Source organism: Apteryx mantelli, chromosome 20 (genome assembly GCF_036417845.1).
Source record: "Apteryx mantelli isolate bAptMan1 chromosome 20, bAptMan1.hap1, whole genome shotgun sequence".
Taxonomy (NCBI): Eukaryota; Metazoa; Chordata; class Aves; order Apterygiformes; family Apterygidae; genus Apteryx; species Apteryx mantelli.
Window position 1 is genome coordinate 13,977,103 of NC_089997.1, and position 21,460 is coordinate 13,998,562.

Consider the following 21,460-nt stretch of genomic DNA (forward strand, 5'->3'; position numbering starts at 1 on the left):
AGCTGGACTGACTCCTCTGGAGCCCATGGGCAGAGGCCCCTGCTCTGCATGGCACACTCAGCACAAACCGGAGTTCAGGAAAGGGAGCTGAATGGAGGCAAAGGAGAGAGGCAGTGTGGGGGGTACTATGAGGAGGGGAATGGGATATGCTCAGAGAAGCCTGTCCTAACTTGTCAATGCCTTTTCCTCCTTGGACAGTGCCTCAAGCTGAGAGGGAGCCAATGTCCAACAGCAGCTCCTTCAATGAGTTCCTGCTCCTGGCATTCACAGACACATGGGAGCTGCAGCTCTTGCACTTCTCCCTCTTCCTGGGCATCTACCTGGCTGCCCTCCTGGGCAACAGCCTCATCATTACAGCCGTAGCCTGTGACCACCGCCTCCGCACCCCCATGTACTTCTTCCTCCTCAACCTCTCCCTCCTCGACCTTGGCTCCATCTCCACCACTGTCCCCAAATCCATGGCCAATTCCCTCTGGAACACCAGGGCCATTTCCTACTCAGGATGTGCTGCCCAGGTCTTTCTGTTTCTCTTCTTCTTCTCAGCAGAGTATTATCTTCTCACCGTCATGGCCTATGACCGCTACATTGCCATCTGCAGACCCCTGCACTACAGTACGATCATGGACACCAGAGCTTGTGTCAAAATGGCAGCAGCTGCCTGGGCCAGTGGTTTTCTCAATGCTGTCCTGCACACTGCAAACACATTTTCAATACCACTCTGCCAAGGCAATGCCCTGGGCCAGTTCTTCTGTGAAATTCCCCAGATCCTCAAGCTCTCCTGCTCCAACTCCTACCTCAGGGAAGCTGGGGTTGTTTTGGTTAGTGCCTGTTTAGCCTTTGGGTGTTTCATTTTCATTGTGCTGTCCTATGTGCAGATCTTCACAGCTGTGCTGAGGATCCCCTCTGAGCAGGGCAGGCACAAAGCCTTTTCCACGTGCCTCCCTCACCTGACTGTGGTCTCCCTGTTTGTCAGCACTACAGTGTTTGCCTACCTGAAGCCCCCCTCCCTCTCCTCCCCAGCTCTGGATCTGGTGATGGCCATTCTGTATTCGGTGCTGCCTCCAACAGTGAACCCTCTCATCTACAGCATGAGGAACAAGGAGCTCAAGGATGCACTGAAGGAACTGATTCATTTGGTAAAAGATCAGCATCAATAAGCTGCCCATCCCTCTTCACAAGCAATTTTTAATTTCTCTCAGATAACTCCTGTGCTTTGGACATTCTCGCTGTGATGGTGATGTTTGTGCAGAAGTGTTTGATTTCATTCCACTTCTCCAGAAGTGTTAACCCTGTCTTTCTGACCCAGAGGCCTTCTGTAAATGTTTCCATCGCTGTGTCAGAGCTGGCATCACTGTAATAAAAAGGGATTTCCTCACTGTAGTACTTGACGGTTGGGCTCTTGTTTCAAAGCTGGAGCCAAGATTGCACTCAAGGACTTTCACCCTGAAAGGGCCTGTTGCTTTTCCGGGGCTCTCCATGGGTTCAAGGCAATGAGCTCATGGAGTGATGTGTTAGGGAATGAGGGCTGGATTCAGCTCTCACTTAGGGTGCCCAGTGCTCCTGGAGATGGTGAATGGTCAAGCGGTATCTGCCTGGGACTGTCTCATGTATGTCAGGGCTGGTGACAGGTGCCTGCAGTGTGGACCCTGCAGGCACAGGGAAGGGAGCCTGGAGGGTGGTTCATGTCACTTCAATGGAAAACCGTGGTCTGGATCTGGCAGCACACCTGAACACAGCCTGAACCTTTTGAAATGCCCTGTGATTGCTCAGAGCATCATCCACAGCCACACACCTCTTGCTAGGGGCTTGTCATGTGCAATGATGCGCATCCAGCTGGGTCTGCTCCCCACCTGACCACTATGGCCAGTGTGGAGTCACCTCAGGGCCCCGGGGCCCTGCAGCCTGCTCGCTCTGCAGAGCAGCACCACCAGTTCAGGGCCCCATGGGAAGCACAGGGGAGGGTCCAGGAATGGCCGGCAGGCCAGCACTGATGCACTCACCATGGGGAAAGGGTCTCTGGGGAGCAGGGACATCCCTGGAGAAGAGGAAAGGAGCAATTGTGTGATTGCAAGCAGGAAGAAAATAGAAACTGTTTCTCTGCATGACAATTAAGGGCAGGCTGCTGTGTCCCTGGGGCAGCAGGAGCTGCCAGAGGAGCACCAGGGCAGGGACTTGTGTGCTGTCCTGGAGAGACAAGTGGCACGGGGGCTACAGACAGTCTGGGGGTAGGGAATCTCCTGGACACAAGACCAAGGGACCAGAGTGTCACTGTCCTCTGTGTCCTTGTGCCACAGGGGCCAGTTCCAGCTTGGAGGCTGATGGGGCAGCTTACACACACCCCTGCACCCTGGAGCTGCTGTGCCCACAGTGGGGCTTGGGATATGGTGTGAGTGCCCAGAGCTCTGCAGCACCCTGCGTTGGCCACTGCTGCAGGGCCACCCCAGCCGGGGCTGCTGGGCTGGGTGGGCTGGGGAGAGGGCAGGGGAGGTGGGGAGAGCCAGGGAGGGGCTGTTCTGTTCTGGAAAGGGCCCGGGAGAGGAAAATGCCAATATTAGCTCAGCTGTGTGAAGAGGCAGGGTGAGGACACACACCAGTAGGTTTGTGGTGCAGAGCCAGAAGAAGGATCCACAAGAAGGATCAGTCACAAACACGCAGAGAATCTGACGTGCACACTTGGTGCCTACACAGTAGCTTTATCAAGGCTCTGCATGTACACAAAAGATTAGCATGCAGTTCTACGATGCAGAAAACAAGGAAGGATCACTGGAATCCATCCATAAAGGTCTACTTGTTTTCACAAGAGGCTCATTCTATTTTAGGCCTGTATCTGTCAGCCTAAAAAGAGATGAGAAAACGGACGAATATTTTAATACAAGAAGAAAACCTGTACTTTTAAATTTAGTTCATGGCCTACTTTGCTCCTCTGTTAACATGTTGATTCATTGCCTGGGACATGTTAAAAAAAAAAAAAAGTGTATAGCAGAGCAAAAAGCAGGACATCCACAGGGATTCCTGAAGTACATGAATGTATCTTTGCTTTTTATCCCAGAGTTCTCAAAGAACAGGGCAGTAGTACCTGCAGGGAGCACCCAGCAGAGAGAATTTAATTTAATGGAGCAAAACGAAGACAGAGGAAACATGGTTGGTAGAAATAACTGAAGTTGCTCTAGGGACAGAGAACCAGTTATGCTCACGGGTAATGCTGGCACAGGAACAAATACACATAGAGTTGCCATCACTAAATGCAGCCTGGATTTGAGGAGGCTTCAGATCTGTGAAAAGGAAATTCTGGAAGTGGTTCTCCATGAAGGGAGCAGTTCACAAGGCAGCTTAAGTCTATTTATGAAAATGATCCTAGGACACATTTCCCTCTAACAGGCGACTAAACTACAAGACCCAGGAGATTCTCTGGGAGGTGATGAGATGTCAAGGAAAAACAGGCAAACAAGAATCCAAACCTCAGTCACTGGGACAAGCACAGGAAGCTGTACAGCACCTTTTTAGCCTGTAGGCTAACCACACTGCCCAAGCAAACATCATTCCTTTGTGCATGAGGAAAAGTAATATTTAGTAATTGAGGACTAAAAGCACAACAGATTAACAGCTTAGTTGTGCCTATGCGATGGAAGGCATCACACAGTCTTCTTGCATATTTCAACCCCAGACATTATTTTTGATAAGTTTTAGAGTGAAAAAGCAAGTCCTGAAACAGCTGTTTGTAAACAGAGTGTCCATTCAAAAAAATCACAAAAAGGCAATTCAGAGAATGCAGCATAAGATGTAGACAACTTCTGACTGCTATTTCACATTTTCTGAGGAAGAAGATATGTCCTCCCTGCTCAGAGGATGCCTCTAGTATGGTCATACCTATCAATATGTAAGTTATAATTAGAGAGGAAAAAAAAAGCTTTCTCAGACTGTGGTACTCTGTGGAAGAAGTTACTTCAGCTACATTAGAAGTATTATTTTGCTGTGTGAAATATATTACTTACACAAAAAGAGCATGATAAATGAATATTTAGATTTTTCTGCATCGCTGAATAACCCAAGATCTTCCATCACCCTCACGTCATGCACTGGTTTGCAGTACTGCTTCTGCAGGACCAATACAGAGCTGCACTTGCAAGAGCAAAGACAAACAAGTGTGAAAAAAAGGTTTGAAAAAATAAATATAAGAAATAGGGCATCTTAATATGGAATGCACATAATGACAGAGTCAAACTGACACTTAGCCAGGTTCCTGAAACCTAAAATAAATAAATAAATAATAGTTCAAATGCTCCCTTTTGACAGAGATTTAAGAACAAGCGCTGGAGAATTTGCAATCACACTCTGCACTTAGGTTCATTTTCCCTCCTGCTGAATACAGTGAGAAATCCACTTTTGTAGGAGAAAAACAGAAATTCTAAAGATCAGAGTCAGATATTAGAAAGAAATTATGGGAGATTTTAACAGTACTTCAACTGCTCTGCATGGTAGCAATAAGTCATTCACAGCTAACATCTTCCCCAGATACAGCGACTCTTTATTCTTAACTGTGGTGCAAACTGCGGGTGTTTCTTCCACGGTTGCACCCGTCACACAGGCCACCCCACGGCTGGGACACGCTGCAAATCCTCGAGGAGACAACGCCAGCCTGGGCTATGCAAAGGCCACGTCGGGAAGGAGGCCGCAGGCAGAGCTGCAGAAACGCCAGGACTCCTTCAGGTGGGCTGCGGCCCCCTCTTCCTCCGTGTCCTGACTCGCCCCGTGCACGAACCGTGTTTCAACGTGCGTCAGCCCGGAACAGCAGCTCATCAGCGCTGAAGGAGCCTCTCACATCGCAGCCACCACTAAGATGGCGCTGTCCTGCCCGGGGAAGGGGGTCGCCGCCGGGACACGTGGCTATGGCATTGCCATGGCAACGCCCCCAGTGCAGCCCTCCTATTGGCTGGCAAGAGGAGGAGGGCGGGGATCCCTCAGACTGACGGATCTGTCAGCCGATCAGAGTCCAGTATGCAGGGCCCTCAGGGAGGGGAGGAAGGGGTGGGGCCTGACCTGGGGGAGAGGAGAGAGAGGAGAGAAAGAGGGAGTGAGGGGGAGAGGGAGGAAAAGGTGTGAAAGAGCGAAGCGAAAGGGAAGGGGGAGAGGAGAGGAGAGGAGAGCGGAGGAGCGGGAGAGCAGGGCAGCGCAAAGAGCAGGGCGCAACCACGCAGCAGCGGCACCCTGCGGCCCCGCAAGGCCGGTCGCTCAGGGCAGGGCGCAAATAGCCCCCTCAGGCAGCGCGTCAGGAGCGAGGCAGCTCCCCGCGCCAGCAGCCGGAAGGGCAGCTTCCTCCGCAGCCAGGCCTGCGCCCGGAGCAGGGCGCTGCGCTGCTCTGCAGCGACCCCCGGGGAGAGGAAGGCCATGCCCTGAACCATGGCAGGTCCCCAGGGAGCCGGTGGGGAAGAGGAGAGGGAGGAAAGGAGAGAAGGGAGCGGGAGAGAGAGCGGGTGTGAGTGGGTTTGGTGGGGGCTGCTGGTGCGTTCAAATGCGGCGGGTGCCCTCACACCAGCAGCGGGGCTGCTTTCCTGCAGGAGCTCCAGAAGGTGAAACCATGAAATAGGAGAATGCTCGTTGTCCTGGACGTGATTTGCTGGGTTTGTTCAGCATTGGGGAGGAACCAGACTTCTGAGTTGTGGGAAGGCTTCTCCCTCTGCCTGGGACAGGAGGCCCTGCTGTCTTCAGGTTCATAATTGCTCATCCCATGAAATCATTTTTTTCGAAAACGTTGCCAAGAATTACTTGCAGGCCTTTTTCCAATTCCTAATTTTTATGGGCTACGTGTAGGGACTACCTAGGCAAAACTAATGTTCTTTTGAGGTAGTAACTGGTACGTGATGGGTGTTTTGCTGCACTATGAGCATTGTGAATCCACAAGGTGAATCAGGGAGGCCGCACAGGAGCTGTCTCAGCCTTGGGGGAAGGCAGGGGGAGCTGCAGGTGGCACCAGGCACCTGGTCAGGGTGTGGGTAGAGAGGTCACCACTGTCTATGAGAGCTATGCCAGAAAATCACCATTGTCAAATTAAGTCTTTTTAAGTAGCTGACAGGCCAGCAGGAGGCACATGGCTCGGCTGTTGATGATAAGGTCATTTCTACCTGAGTACCTGATAGGCCATCTGGAGGAAGAAGGCTTGTCTGTTGCTTGTGAGGTCACTTGTGAGTGCTGAACTGATTGGATAGCAGCAGAGATGTGTCTGGAAAAGTGATTGTGAGGTCACTTCTACCTGAGCGGTTGATAGGGCAGCAGCAGGTCCATGGCTGGGGTATGAGCTTTTGAGATCACTTCTGTCTCAGAGGCTTATAGGCCTGTGACAGAAACTGTTCTGCAGGTGCCTGTGAGGTCATGTCTTTCTGAGTCCCTGCTAGGCCAGCAGCAAGCACATGGCTGGGAATCTACTTTGAGGTCCCTCTGTCCCAGCAGCATACAGATCTGCAGCATTAGTAATGTCTGATTTCCAGGGTCTGTGTGCTGTAGAAATTACCCCTGTCCAACAGCAGGGAGTTTGTTAGATTTTCCTGCAAGGTCCGTACTGGATCTCTATTCTTCGTGTGTACACCTGCTTTAATATCACCTTCGGGACTGTCACATGTTAGAGGTCTCCGATTCTCTGTCCAAGTATGTGCTGATTGGAGACTGGGTGCAAAGGCTCTTGGAGGAGACAGAGGTAATGTGAGCCCCAAAGAAAGGCATAAGAAAAATCCCCACAGAGGCCTCTCTTTGGCAGCAGATTGGGCACAAGAGAGAGGGAAGATTCAGCCAGGTGAAGCCCCTTGGGACCACTTCATCTGCTTCCTTGAGGTGAGAACTGAACATGAGCAGGGCTGAAAATGGATGTTCCAAGAAAGTCCCTTTTCAAAGCCTTTGGGGGAGTAAAAGGAACTTCCAGGGATGGAGAGTTGGCCTTGCTGTGTTTTCAGGCCCTTGGGGAGCTCTGCCTGCTGCCATGTCTAGTCGTGTCCCCTCTGTGTCCCCGATGCACCACGCTAAGGCAGCAGTGACCTCAGAATCCAGATCCAAGCCATGTGCCTTCTACGGGCCTATCAGGTACTCGGGAAGAAGTGATGTCACAGTCAACAACCAAAGCATGTTCTTGCTCCTTGCCTATGAGGTACTCGGTCAGTAGTGACCACATGACCAGCACTGGCCTATCAGGCACTGAGCCACAAGTGACCTCACAACCGCAAACAGCAGCCATGGGCCTGGTACTGACCTATCAGGCACTGAGGCACCAGTGACCTCACAACCACAAACACCATCCAAGCAACTAGCACTGGCCTATGAGGCACTGAGCCACAAGTGACCTCACAACCACAAACAGCAGCCATGCAACTAGCACTGGCCTATGAGGCACTGAGCCACAAGTGACCTCACAACCACAAACAGCAGCCATGCAACTAGCACTGGCCTATCAGGCACTGAGCCACAAGTGACCTCACAAACAAAAAGAGCAGACACATGACCAGCACTGGCCTCTCAGGCAATGAGCCACAAGTGACCTCACAACCACAAACAGCAGCCATGCAACTAGCACTGGCCTATCAGGCACTGAGACACAAGTGACCTCACAACCACAAACAGCAGCCATGGGCCTGGCACTGGCCTATCAGGCACTGAGACACAAGTGACCTCACAACCACAAACAGCAGCCATGCAACTAGCACTGGCCTATCAGGCACTGAAACACAAGAGACCTCACAGCCACAAACAGCAGCCATGCAACTAGCACTGGCCTATCAGGCACTGACACACAAGTGACCTCACAGACACAAACAGCAGCCATGGGCCTGGTACTGGCCTATCAGGCACTGAGCCACAGGTGACCTCACAACCACAAACACCAGCCATGCAACTAGCACTGGCCTATCAGGCACTGAGCCACAAGTGACCTCACAACCACAAACAGCAGCCATGGGCCTAGCACTGGCCTATCCGGCACTGAGGCACAAGTGACCTCACAACCACAAACAGCAGCCATGCAACTAGCACTGGCCTATCAGGCACTGAGCCACAAGTGACCTCACAACCACAAAGAGAAGCCACATGACCAGCACTGCCCTATCAGGCACTGAGGCACAAGTGACCTCACAACCACAAACAGCAATCACAGGACCAGCACTGGCCTATCAGGCACTGAGCCACAAGTGACCTCACAACCGCAAACAGCAGCCATGGGCCTGGTACTGGCCTATCAGGCACTGAGGCACCAGTGACCTCACAAACACAAACAGCAGCCACGGGCCTAGCACTGGCCTATCAGGCACTGAGACACAAGTGACCTCGCAAAAATAAAACAAGCCATGTGCCTATCACTGGCCTATCAGGCACTGACACACAAGTGACCTCACAACCACAAACAGCAGCCATGGGCCTAGCACTGGCCTATCAGGCACTGAGCCACAAGTGACACCACAATAACAAACAGCAGCCACATGACCAGCACTGGCCTATCAGGCACTGAGACACAAGTGACCTCACAACCACAAACAGCAGCCATGCAACTAGCACTGGCCTATCAGGCACTGAGCCACAAGTGACCTCACAACCACAAACAGCAGCCACGGGCCTAGCACTGGCCTATCAGGCACTGAGACACAAGTGACCTCGCAAAAATAAAACAAGCCATGTGCCTATCACTGGCCTATCAGGCACTGACACACAAGTGACCTCACAACCACAAACAGCAGCCATGGGCCTAGCACTGGCCTATCAGGCACTGAGCCACAAGTGACACCACAATAACAAACAGCAGCCACATGACCAGCACTGGCCTATCAGGCACTGAGACACAAGTGACCTCACAACCACAAACAGCAGCCATGCAACTAGCACTGGCCTATCAGGCACTGAGCCACAAGTGACCTCACAACCACAAACAGCAGCCACGGGCCTAGCACTGGCCTATCAGGCACTGAGACACAAGTGACCTCGCAAAAATAAAACAAGCCATGTGCCTATCACTGGCCTATCAGGCACTGACACACAGGTGACCTCACAACCACAAACAGCAGCCATGAACCTAGCACTGGCCTATCCGGCACTGAGACACAAGTGACCTCACAACCACAAGCAGCAGCCATGGGCCTAGCACTGGCTTATTAGGCACTGAGCCACAAGTGACCTCACAACCACAAACAGCAGCCATGGGACTAGCACTGGCCTATCAGGCACTGACACACAAGTGACCTCACAACCACAAAAAACAGCCAAAGACCAGCACTGGCCTATCAGGCACTGAACCACAAGTGACCTCACAAACACAAACAACAGCCATGGGCCTAGCACTGGCCTATCAGGCACTGACACACAAGTGACCTCACAACCACAACAGCAGCCATGCAAATAGCACTGGCCTATCAGGCACTGAGGCAGAAGTGACCTCACAACCAGAAAGAGCAGACATGCAAATAGGACTGGCCGATGAGGCACTGAGCCACAAGTGACCTCACAACCACAAACAGCAGCCATGCAACTAGCACTGGCCTATCAGGCACTGAGCCACAAGTGACCTCACAACCACAAACAGCAGCCATGGGCCTAGCACTGGCCTATCAGGCTCTGAGCCACAAGTGACCTCACAACCACAAACAGCAGCCATGCAACTAGCACTGGCCTATCAGGCACTGAGCCACAAGTGACGTCACAACCACACACTGCAGCAATGCAACTAGCACTGGCCTATCAGGCACTGAGCCACAAGTGACCTCACAACCACAAACAGCAGCCATGCAACTAGCACTGGCCTATCAGGCACTGAGCCACAAGTGACCTCACAACCACAAACAGCAGCCATGCAACTAGCACTGGCCTATCAGGCACTGAGCCACAAGTGACCTCACAAACACAAACAGTAGCCACATGACCAGCACTGGCCTATCAGGCACTGAGCCACAAGTGACCTCACAACCACAAACAGCAGCCATGCAACCAGCACTGGCCTATCCAGCACTGAGCCACAAGTGACCTCACAACCACAAAAGCAGACACATGACCAGCACTGGCCTATCAGGCACTGAGGCACAAATGACCTTAGAATCGCTAACAGCAATATCGTGTTTCCTTGTTCCCTGTCATTTATAGATGTAGAACTGGCTTAACAGTGTTTATCAAAGGAAGTTACTTGCTGCTTGCCTTTCCCATTCTGAGGAAGTAGTGACTTCACAGGCTTCATCAGATCCACATCCCATCTGCTGGCCTATTATATAGGAAGGCCAGAAGGACCTCACAGGCGAAAACAGCAGCCATGTGCCTACCCCTGCCCTTTCAGTACTGAAACAAAAGTGACCTCACAGTCTGCACTGAAGCCCCGTGCATGCTGCTGGCGTAGCGTGGACTGAGGTACATCATCCCCAGAAGCACAAACAGCACTAACCTCCATACTGCTGCTCTACCAGGTGCTCATGCACCTGTACAAAAAGGAGCAATGTGCCTGCTGGTGGCCTAGCAGATACTGAGCCTGAATGACTTCACAAACACAAACATCAGCAATATGCATCGAGCTGGACTGTCAGGTGCTGAGGCTGAAGTGAGAGGAGAGGAGAAGCTCACCTGGGCCTCTCGCACGTCCCCTGATTATGCTGTGATCACTCCGTACAGAAAAGTCTTCTGCAAATGGCTTTCATCTCCTGCCAAGACTCTCTCCACATCATGGGACAGCTCCACTCTGGCACCCTGGGGACAAATCACAAAAAGCAACGATTGGTCTTGCTTTTCCTTTAGTACCATCAAGTCCCAGCTGGGAGCCTTTGCACTGCAGCACCTACACAATGACAGCAGCATGCCACTTCCATTTCTAGTGCATTTCTAGGGACAGAGATCAGCTGAGGGAGCAGCTGCACTGCAAAGGGTTTCCCACACTGTCACATCAGCTCAGCACTGCGCCAGCCATCAACCTGATGCCAGACCTCTGCTCTGCCACCTACTCTACAAACACACTGTCTCGGCCCCACACAGCTGGCTCTTCTGCTTGATACAACCAAGTGCCAGCAAGAAGAGATGCATGCAGGACACTCGCCACTTGCACACTCCCCAGCCACTGCTCTGCTCACTGCCTTCTCTTGCCTCCTCAACCCAGACACACAGCAAAGCTCCTGCAGTAACCCCACAAGGTGGCCAAGGCACTCTAGGCTCACAAGACCTGTGCAAATGAGCAGGGCAAGATCAGGCACAGAGATGGCCCCTTGCACGATACTGCTCTTTTCGGAGGGAAGGATCCTGCTTGCTTTGGGCACAGCAGGATGCTGCTTTCCACGTCCATCCCCTCAGGAACCTCCCCCTAGACATGGGGGCATGGGGATTTTCTGTAGTAATACAAAAGATACAGACAGAACGCAGAAATATTTGAGAGTCCTGAAGGCCTCCTGAGCCCAAAGTAACCTCCCTTCCTTTCCTTTAGTTACTTAAACAAGGAGCCCCAGGGAAGGGGAAAAGGGTGCAGAGGCTTTGACATGAGGCCCAAGCAATGAGACAGCCCCACACTGGACGGCTGCTGAAATGACAGCTCTCCTGGCTGCGCAGCCTCTGCAGCAGCAGTCCCGGCTCCACAGCTGGCTTCACAGAGCACTGAGGGCTGGGTGCTACGGGCAACCTGGCCCTGGGCACATCTTCACCCCTCACAGAGCCAGCAGCACAAGAGCTCTAAGACTTCCTCAGGTCAAGCCACAGAGGCTTTGGGGCACTCACACAAACGCACTCAAGACATGCTGGCATTTAGTATAAGGGTCTTGGACTCATCCTATATGGCATCACAAACTTTGAGGAAAAGGAGGGGACACAGCAGCATTTGCCGAGCGGGCTGGCAGTAACAGCAGCTGTGGGACGCAGAATTTGCAGCACAGCAGAGGTACCAGGAGGTGAACCCACACCCCAAGTCACCCACGGAAGCCAGGCGCATTCATGGAAGCCTTCGCATCCATATGTAGCCTCATCTCATTCACTTGCAGCTGCTTTCACAGAGGGCTCACGATGTTGGCAAAGATGTTGACAGGTACACGGACACACCCTGGCATCCTGCCTCCACCCTCAGGGGCTCTAGGACTGCACTGGGAACCTCATGAGTGGAGCAACCTAGAAAGAAAGAAAGAAAGAAAGAATCGGAGTGTTACTGGCAGTTCTGCTGGCCTTACATAGTCACAACAAGCAGGGGCAAATGTCTCCCCTCTGTGCTGAGCTGTATTGCTCAGAGCACAGCCAGCAGGGCCACCAAGACATTCAACCCCTCTTTTTGGCACACGGGACACCATGTCCGTATACCAGCTCCCAGTTGGGCTCTCCAGTTCTGCACAGGCACTAACACACTGCAGGGAGTCCAGCACAGGGACACCAAGATGGTCAGGGGCTGCCGCGTGGGGCATATAAGGAGAGGCTGGGAGAGCTGGGTTTGTCCAGCCTAGACAAGAGAAGGCCACAGGGGATCTTCATGCTGTGCACAGCTACCTTATGGAGGGCACAGAGAAGACAGAGCCAGATTTTCTTGGAGGTGCACACTAACAGCACGAGAGGCAACAGGGACATATTGGACAATGGGAAATTCTTCTTAGATGTTAACAAGAAACCTTTTTCTCCATGAGGAGAAACTCAACTGTGGCACAGGGATCCAGAGAGGTTCTCAGATCTCCATCCTTGGAGATAACCAAACCTTCACTGGACAAGGCCCCAAGATACCTCCTCTACTGGCACCTCCCTTGAGCAGGGCATTGGAGCCCTACCTCCAGATGTCTCCCCCATTGCAGTCTCAAGGAATCTGCTATTCGGAGACTCTTGACAAAGGGACCAAGGCTTTGGAGATGCTGCCTCCACCACTCACCAAGGACAGGTGCCTCAGAGCCACCCATTGCCCTCAGAGGCCTGACTTCTTGTGAGGTGGCACCTCCCCTCTCTGCAAGGGTCTGCGTAGGCACAAATTCGATTTGCTTTGATTAACTACCCCTCTCTCTGAAGGATTGGAATGGATTAGCGTCTGAGATGGGAACATGCAATGAGGGTCCAGCTTCAACAGAAAGCCTTTAAGGAGGGAGAAGAGAACTTTCTCCAGCAGAGCCAGGAAAATCCCAAAGACTCATGGAAGCATCAAACCCTTCCCAAACTGCAAGCCTGAACCTCAGCTGACAGAAACCACCACACTGCGAGCAGCCTTGGCTCGCACCACGATGCTCCAAGGATGCAACACGGTCACCAACAGTCCTCATCCAGGTCTCCCAGAAGGACACCATGATGGCAGGCTGGGCTCTGGGAGTAGAGCACTGCTCTCTCCACCCACCTCCTCCCAGGGTGAGCAGAAAAACACTGGGGCCACCACCTGGCTCCATCACAGGACATCTTGCACTGTAACATGCTGCTACCCCTGCACATCACAGAGGCTTCGCAGCCAACACACACCTCTGCATCAGCGACACACAGGGCACAGCACCACACATGGCAGCACACAGGGCACCCACAAGCACCACAAAACACAAAGTCCAACTCTACAGACCTTCCATTCCCTTATAGTCCTCCAAGGCCTTGCAACAGGCACTGCCTCTGAACAGCCACTCACAGCCTGGGGCCTGCTCACTTCCCACCTCCAGGAAGCAGAGAAGAAGTGCTCTGACAGTGGCTGATCAGGCTGCTCTTGCCTCTCGCTTGTACCTCAACTTCTCTGAACAAGAAATCTCTTTCAAAATGTGGACCATACATTTTTTTTTTTGGGGGGGGGCATTCCTTCTGTCTCCTCCAACAGCCTTTGCACCCATTCTCCAATGAATGCATACGTGGACAGAAAATCAGAGACCTCTAACGCATTACAGTTCCAAGTGTGTCACAAAAGCAGGTAGACACCTCAAAGATAGAGACAATATTCAGACCTTGCAGGAAAATCTCACAAGCTCCCTGCTCTTTTGACAGAGACAATTTCTAAAGCACACACAGCCTGGCAATAAGACATTACTAACACCACTGCTCACACCAGCACTAGATTCATTTAGCAGCCTCAAAAGTCTAGCTGGACTCCCTAGCTGACTGGGAAGAGGCTGCAAGCTTCCACTTAGCAACAAGTGGAAAGTCAAACTCCATCTCCATGTTCACCACAGAACATCATCCACATTTGAAATGTAGCAGTACTAATTCATGATGATGGAGTGGAATAAAATGTGTGTCAGATGATGGGGAACATCAACTTCTGCTTGATTAATTAGTTGTATTTCTGTATTGCTGGAGAGCTCTGCAGGGGTCAATCCCTCCTCTGAGCACATGCAACAAACCCAGAAGTGACCTCACCACCAACATCCAAGCCATGTGTCTTCTCCTCACCTCTCAGCTGCTCACATAGAGGTGACCTCACAAGTCCATAACCCCACCACATGCCTGCTGCTGGCCTATGCCCTTCAGAGACAGAACTTTCCTCCAAATAACTTCCCCAGCCATCAACTACTGCTGGCCTAGCAGCTACTCTGACAAAAGAGACCTCACAAGCAACGCCCATGCCTAACTGCCTGCTGCTGGCCTAGCAGGCACTCAGAAAGACATCACCTCACACTCACCTTCACAGCCACATCTCTGGCACTGGCCTAGAAGCCTCTAAGACAGAAATTACCTCACTATAACTGCCCCAGCCATGAACCAAATCCTGCCTTATCAGCTGCTCCTGAGGCAGAAATGATCTCAAAAACACACATCCCAGACATGGACCTGCTGCTTCCCTATCAACCGCTCAGGTAGAAGTGACCTCACAATCACCTTTCCAGTCACATCTCTGCTCCTATCCAATCAGGTTAGCAGTCAGAAGTGACCTCACAATCTACAGCCAAGTCTTCTTCCTCCAGATGGCCTATCAGGCAGAAGTGACCTCATCATCAACAGCCGAATCATGTGCCTCCTGCTGGCCTGTCAGCTACTTACAAAGATTTGATTTGACACTGGTGATTTTCTGGCATAGCTCTCATGGACAGTGGTGACCTCACTGCCCACACCCTGACCAGGTGCCTGGTGCCACCTGCAGCTCCCCCTGCCTTTCCCCAAGGCTGAGCCAGCTCCTCAATGGCCTCTGCGATTCACCTCGTGGATTCACAATGCTCACAGTGCAGCAAAACAGCCCAGTACCAGTTACTACCCCCAAAATAGATTAGCTTTTGCCTAGGTAGTCTCTACATGTAGCCCATAAAAATTAGGAATTGGAAAAAGGCCTGCAAGTAATTCTTGGCAATATTTTCTAACAGGAGGACTGCTTGGGATGAGCAATTATGAACCTGAAGACAGCAGGGCCTCAGGTCCCAGGCAGAGGGAGAAGCCTTCCTACAACTCAGAAGTCTGGTTCCTTCCCCAATGCTGAAAAAAATAGTAAATCCTCCACACATCCAGGACAACCAGCATTCTCCTATTTTATGCCCTGACAATTGGAGACACGCAGAAGGACTCAGGCCAGGTCATTTCAGTTGGTGAAACCAGCAGAGACACAATTCAGCAACTCTTCACCCTGACCTAGGAGCATGGAAAGAACAACAGCAAGTGCAAGCACTGGCCGTTCATCAGCTTTCAAGGCCCCTGACAAGCAAAACAGCTCACACTTACAGAGCTCTTCTGCAAACACCCTTCACCCTGCTGCCAGGGTCACAGGTCTCGGCACAAAGCAAGAGGCAGGGAGCAAAAACAACGGCTGGGGCACAGCGTGACACGCAGGGACAGAGATCACTGGGAAGGGCACCTTGCAAGGACACCAGCAGCCTGCTCACACTTTGCCCAGCACCTCCCAAATGCAGCTACGAGCAGCACCTGGGGCTGCGCTGGCAGCAGCAGCTCAGGGAAACGCTTTAACAGGGATCCCAGAGCCACCACAGGGCCAAAGGTTCCTGCCCCCAAACCCCACCGAGCCGCCCCGGCCCAGCTGCTCGCGGCAGGCCGCCACGTCTGGCTGCAGGGCAGCTCCCCACTCTGGCCCACGTCGCTCTGGCCCCTGCTCACGGCCCCACCAGCCCCTGCTGCAGCTCCTGCAGCAAAGCAGCCCCGTCACCAGCCCCACTGCCCCCGCCCAGGCGGGAGGGCACCCGCCGCCATTTGAACTTGCCCACAGCCCCCACCAAACCCACTCGCTTCTCGCCTCCTTTGCTCCCGCTCCTCTTTCAGGTCCCTTTTTTTTCCACATACTGGACTGCAATTGGCTGACAGAGCCATCAGTGAAATCGGTGCCCGCCCTCCTCCTCCTGACAGCCAATAGAAGGGCTGAACTGGGTGATGCCATGGCAACGTTGGGCCCGCCTGCCCTGGCGGCCAGCTCTGCGCCGTCCCCTGCGGTCGGGCGCCATGTTGTGGGCGGTAGCGCGGGGCGTGGCGGGGCCTGGGGGCAGAGCGACACCGTGTGGGTGGGCAGTGCGGGGCCCCGGGGCTGCTGGCTGCCGCGGCGTGGCTGGGCTGTGCGGCAGGGTCCCCGCGGGGCTGCTGGCTGCCCTGCGCCCTGGGTGGCAGCGCTGGGACAGGTGCTGGTGGCCTCCGTGGCGCCAGTGTGGGGGCCCTGGGGCTGGCCGGGGCACCGGAGCCCGCGGACAGCGTCCTGCTGCCCCAGGGCAGGGCAGGGCAGGGCAGTGTCCTCTCGCCCCTCCTGCCCTGGCCTCCTGCACACGGCAGCCCTGGGGCTTAACTAGGGAGCGTTGGTGTGGGGTCGTGAGGGGGCTGGAGGAGATGGCTGTGTTGGACTCACCCCAGCACTGCCCACCACAGCTCAGACAAAAATCCTTGGGGTCAGCCAGGACTTGTGCAGTGGGGATTGTGCCTCCACCTGTTTCCAAGATGCTTTCCCAAACATGCTATCTTTTGGGTGTAGTTATATGAGCCCAATTGGCAGGAGGACAGGGGCTGTGGCCATCTGAAGATGGCATTTGTGAGCCCAAAACACGCTCTGCCAAGCTGGAAGCATAAAGGATGCAGGGGGAAGGAACAGAGGTTTTCCCAAACATGGAGAACTTGAGGTTATTACAAGGTGAAGGTTTCATTATCCTATATGGACATTTCCATCAGGCTGCTGAGAGCCGCACAGGAGCTGCAGGACACCCCAGCCTCTGGGATGCAAGACCCCTTTCCTCTCAGAGCCTGATCACAATGGGGCACCCAATCCCAGGGAAATCTGACTATGGATTCCCCCCTCCTGTCCCCCCCCACACCGCCACAAGGGTATGGAGCTGGCCCAACAGGAGCCTTGGGGCTCAGGGCAGCCCCAGTTGCAGGAAAAAGGAGTCCTGGCTGCCACATTGTCCCCCAAGCCAAAGGGGACCCTGAGGCAGGACTCTTGTTGCAGCCCTCAGCCCTGACCAGCCACCGCCACAGCCCAGGATCCACAGCAGTTTTTGCAGCTAACAGTCTCTGTGTGACACCTCGGGAAGGATCTCCCAAAGCCCTTACCCTTGGTGGAGTGCTGCAGGAGCGCTGGGAACAAGGAACCTTGGTCTGAGCAGATGGTATGGGTCCATCATTCCTCCATCTCGCTTGCCGCCTTACCCTCAGCTCACCTCTCCAGCTGGGGAGGAGGAAGGACTGTCTTCCCATCTTGTCATCCAAAACTCCTCTCCGATGTACCGCTGCTCCTCTGCCTGTCAGCAAGGGGCCCCAACGCAGCTCCTGCCCCCCCTCCTTGCCACAGATGACTCCAAAGGGCAGCGGCGGGGAGCATGTGAGGAGTGCCCAGCAGCAGCCGGGCCTCACAGGGAAGTGAGACCTCCCCGCCACAACACCAGGGAGACCTCCCTGTGATGGGGCACATCCCACTGTGGCCTCAGCTCGTGTCATCTGGGGACTCAGTAGGTCACTGCCATGGAGATGGCACAGCCAGGGAGAGAGCAGAGAGATTTCTCTTCACATCCTGGAAAGCCAACACCTCCTTTCACCCCAGTTATTTTCCATAATTCTCTGATAAATCCTTCAGGAATGTCTCCAGATGGTGTCAAAGGCAATGAAATATCTCAAATGGGGCACTGGAGAAGTCACTTCTGTACCCCTGCACCAACAGGTCTCTGCACTGGGCAGACCTGTGCAGGAATCTGGGGTTTGGGGGTTGGTTTGGGGGTTGGCATTTTTACAGGATTCAAGTCATGTGGGATGAAACAGTGCAAAATGTGGCCACAGGCTGAGAAATGCTTTGGTGAGCTTCAAAACAGATTTCTCCTGTGGGTCACTCTTTTTGTAGAAGTTGGATGTAGGACAATATGGGTCAGGATGGAGACTTGCTCCTTTAGGCACCAAAGCAGGATCTTTGCTTTTAAAAGCCCTCAGCAAGGTTTCTTGGTCTGTGATGCTTGAGATAGGGATGATCTGCCAGAAAAGAGCAAACGTGCCCTTAACACACATCATCCAGAGGGCTTTATCCAGGACCCTGGTTCCCGCCAGCCTCCAATACCATGGGTCAGGCTTGATAGGAAACCTGGGGAATTTTTCCCATTTCCCATGAAATTTGCCCAGCTTTCCGTCTGACTGAGGCTGGGGAAAGCCATTTCTCATCTGTGGGCTTCAATTGGTCCTTGTGCTTTTCAGTGTCGCCTCAGGGCATTCTCCCCTGGGTACACTGCCTGGCACCCTGGATGCTCCTGGGACCCCGGCTCTCCCCAGGGACTGTGCAGCCCTGGCACCCTGGATCTCCCACATTTTTGACCCTGGGCTTCTCAGGACATGCCCAAACACTGCAGTGCTGCTGTCTGGGTTCCGGTGTGGAGCGTATAAGACAGTGGAATGTCTCAGGGCCTGCATTTTGACTGGTTAAGAAGTTTGTGAGATGACCAGCTCCCAGCTCTGCAAATCTTGCAGAAGGGAGACTCCATCTCCCTTGAATACTGTCAGAGATGTGGCTTTCCAAGTCACTGCAAAAGGAAGGACTTGTTTAATTCTTTGGGTTGCTTATTCAGCCTGTGGTACTCCATCTAAGACACTGTGTGTCCCAGTTCTGCACCCTGGGGTCTCTGCCCTTTCTCTCCCCTGTCTCCTGTGTGTCCACCCAAAGTCTTCTCTATGCACCAGGGACATGGGAAGTGTTGCTTTAGGGAGCTCACTTGAAGCTATGACACGTTTTGGAGCTGCAGGCCTGATGGAGGCAAGTCTGGGATGTGGCTGTGCCCCCATGTCCCCTCCTGCTCCCAACCTGAGGGTCCAGGAAAGTCTCTGGGGAGAGCAGTGGGTTTGGCGTAGGTGGGACGTGCCGTGAGTCCTGCCTGGGTTGCTCTGAACACTTAGGAAAATCCCTCTTCTCTAGGGGCTTCCATCAAGGCTTTTGCACGCTTTTGTACAGAAGCACAGCCCGGTCTGGGATCCTCAAGAGCAACATGGCCCCCGCCACAGCCTGGGATCCCCAGGAGCTGTATGGCTCTTCCATTTCCATATGCCCTGACTAATTTGACAATTTTTAACATCACCTTCACAGCACACTGTGTGGACATTGTAACGTTGTGACTTTGTGATTCCTCCCATTACTCTTTGTTCACTCACATACCCAGCTGCTGGTTTGCACTTCAGGGAGTTCAAAGCTTGCTCCATCTTTCAGTAGCCTGTCCCTTTAGCCAAGTCCTTAATTCTCTTTACATCTAGCCTTTCCTGTCTCTCAAAAAGATTTCTAGTAAGGCTGTCCCTTGCAGAAAGTGGACCTCATTGGAGGCAGCTTGGACTTAGCATACGGTCAAAGAGTGTCATTCTTTTTTATGAAACTATATCAGACTTTATTTTTTGTTTCTTTGAAGCTAAAAGAAAATCCTTCTGCGTCTGTTTGCAGCTGGTTGTCTAAGAAAAGCAGGTGGGAAGTGAGGCATATGAGCTGTAACATTCAGTTGCAGACTTCACTGGAATAAGGGTAGCTTTTAACCAGAGTGATGTAAGGCCCAGGTGGCTGATGAGAGAAACAGCAGGGTTGGGGAGATGGGGAGGAAGATTGTCCATACAGTGCCTGACCTCTGGGATACTGCTTTTCCTACGTGTCCAGACTTCATTAGGAGACACTCTGGATTGATATCAGTTGGAGAATGTTGCCTTCACTTATTCTGAAAGCTGAATAATAATAATAATAAAGTATAAAAGCAGAAGTACTTGTATATTATTGAAGTCTCCACCTTTTAGCTACACTGTTTCAGAGCAGAAAATTGTAATCGCTGATTACGGGAAGGAAGAGAAAATGTGCAGGTGGCTCTGATGCCATGTAAACCCTTCATGAGCCCTGGGGTGCACTCAAGGGCACACAGAGGGCCCTGGGGTGCACTGAAAGGCACACACAGATGGGTCCTGATGGGACCGCAGGGCAGATCACGCACCTTCAGATGCCCCAGAGGTGGCTGCGAGTGCACCGGCTTGCTTGCTTTGCCTTGGGGTTTGCCGCAGGGCCCCGCAAAGCATGCACACTCCCATGCCTCTGTCACCTCCTGCTCTCCAGCTGCATCCACCTCCTCTCCACGGCATCCGCGCTCCTCCTCCCGGCCTCACCCTGCAGCCCCCACCAGTCCCAGCTGCCCCAGCCTTCCAGGTGAACACAAGAAAAAGCCATTTTTAATAGGGGCATGGGCAAACACAGAAACAGGATTTCCCAGGCAGGTTGTGGAGTCTTCACCCTTGTGCAAGTCCAATGGGATGTGGCCCGGAGCCATCTGCCTTGCTGAACGTGCTCGGCGCAGGGGGCGGACTGGCGATTCGGGAATGCCAAATTCAGAGGTGCTCAGGCCGCGCCGGCCCCTGGGCCTGAGCGCCACCACTGCCAGGCTCTCCGCAGGCGGGCGCACAAAGCTCGCATGCTGAAGCCTGCCGGGGATGCTCTCCTGGGGTCTCGGAGGACAAAGAGCGTGTACGTCCCCACGAAGCGGACCGTGGGGCTGCTGTCATTCTCCAAGCGCTGAAGGACTGTGGTGGGAGGAAGGAGAGTGGTGATTGAGCCCTGTATGAGTGGAGACCCCAGGCCCTTCCTCAAGAGAGGGCCAAGGGGGAGCAGGGCACGAGGGGATCTGTGTATGCTCAGTGACAGCCCAAATGTCCCCCAAATTCCCTTCAGGAAGGTCTGCAAGAGCCCTCCGGCCTTGCGCAGGGCATGGGCTCTCTCTGCCTGCCCCAAAACATTGGACCTTCTCGAATGCCCCAGAAATTCCCTCTGTCTCCAGGCCCGGCCTCCTCCCACCAAGCCCAGCCAACCCCGCGCGCCCTACGCACGGCTGCACATCTCCTCCAGCTTCTCCCCACACCAGTCCAGGAGCCGCCCAGCGAGCCCTAGGTGCACACAGCCCATCACAATGCGAGACCCAAGCCAGGGGAGAGGGATTTGGGGCTGGGGAGAGGGACCTGGCACTGAGGAGAGGGACTTGGGGTCTGGGGAGAAGGAGCCAGGCGTTACGGAGAAGCACCTAGGGACTGGGAAGAGGATGCCAGGTGTTGGGGAGAGGGATCCAGGCATTCAGGAGTGGGTGCCAGGAGGTGGGGAGGGGGATGCAGGGGCTTGGGAGAGGGACCTGGTGCTGGTGAG

At 53.4% G+C, this 21,460-nt stretch overlaps 1 protein-coding gene and 1 pseudogene across 1 annotated transcript; one reads left to right on the forward strand and one right to left on the reverse strand.

The window, feature by feature from the left end:
- The window catches only part of LOC136993807 (antigen WC1.1-like), a 1,003,008-nt pseudogene that overhangs the window by 681,992 nt on the left and 299,556 nt on the right, over positions 1 to 21,460 (reverse strand).
- LOC136993828 (olfactory receptor 14A16-like) lies at positions 240 to 1,124 on the forward strand (the record flags this gene model as incomplete). Its single annotated transcript, XM_067308776.1, has 1 exon — positions 240 to 1,124. A coding segment is annotated over one exon (885 nt), but the record flags the coding sequence as incomplete, so codon positions are not given.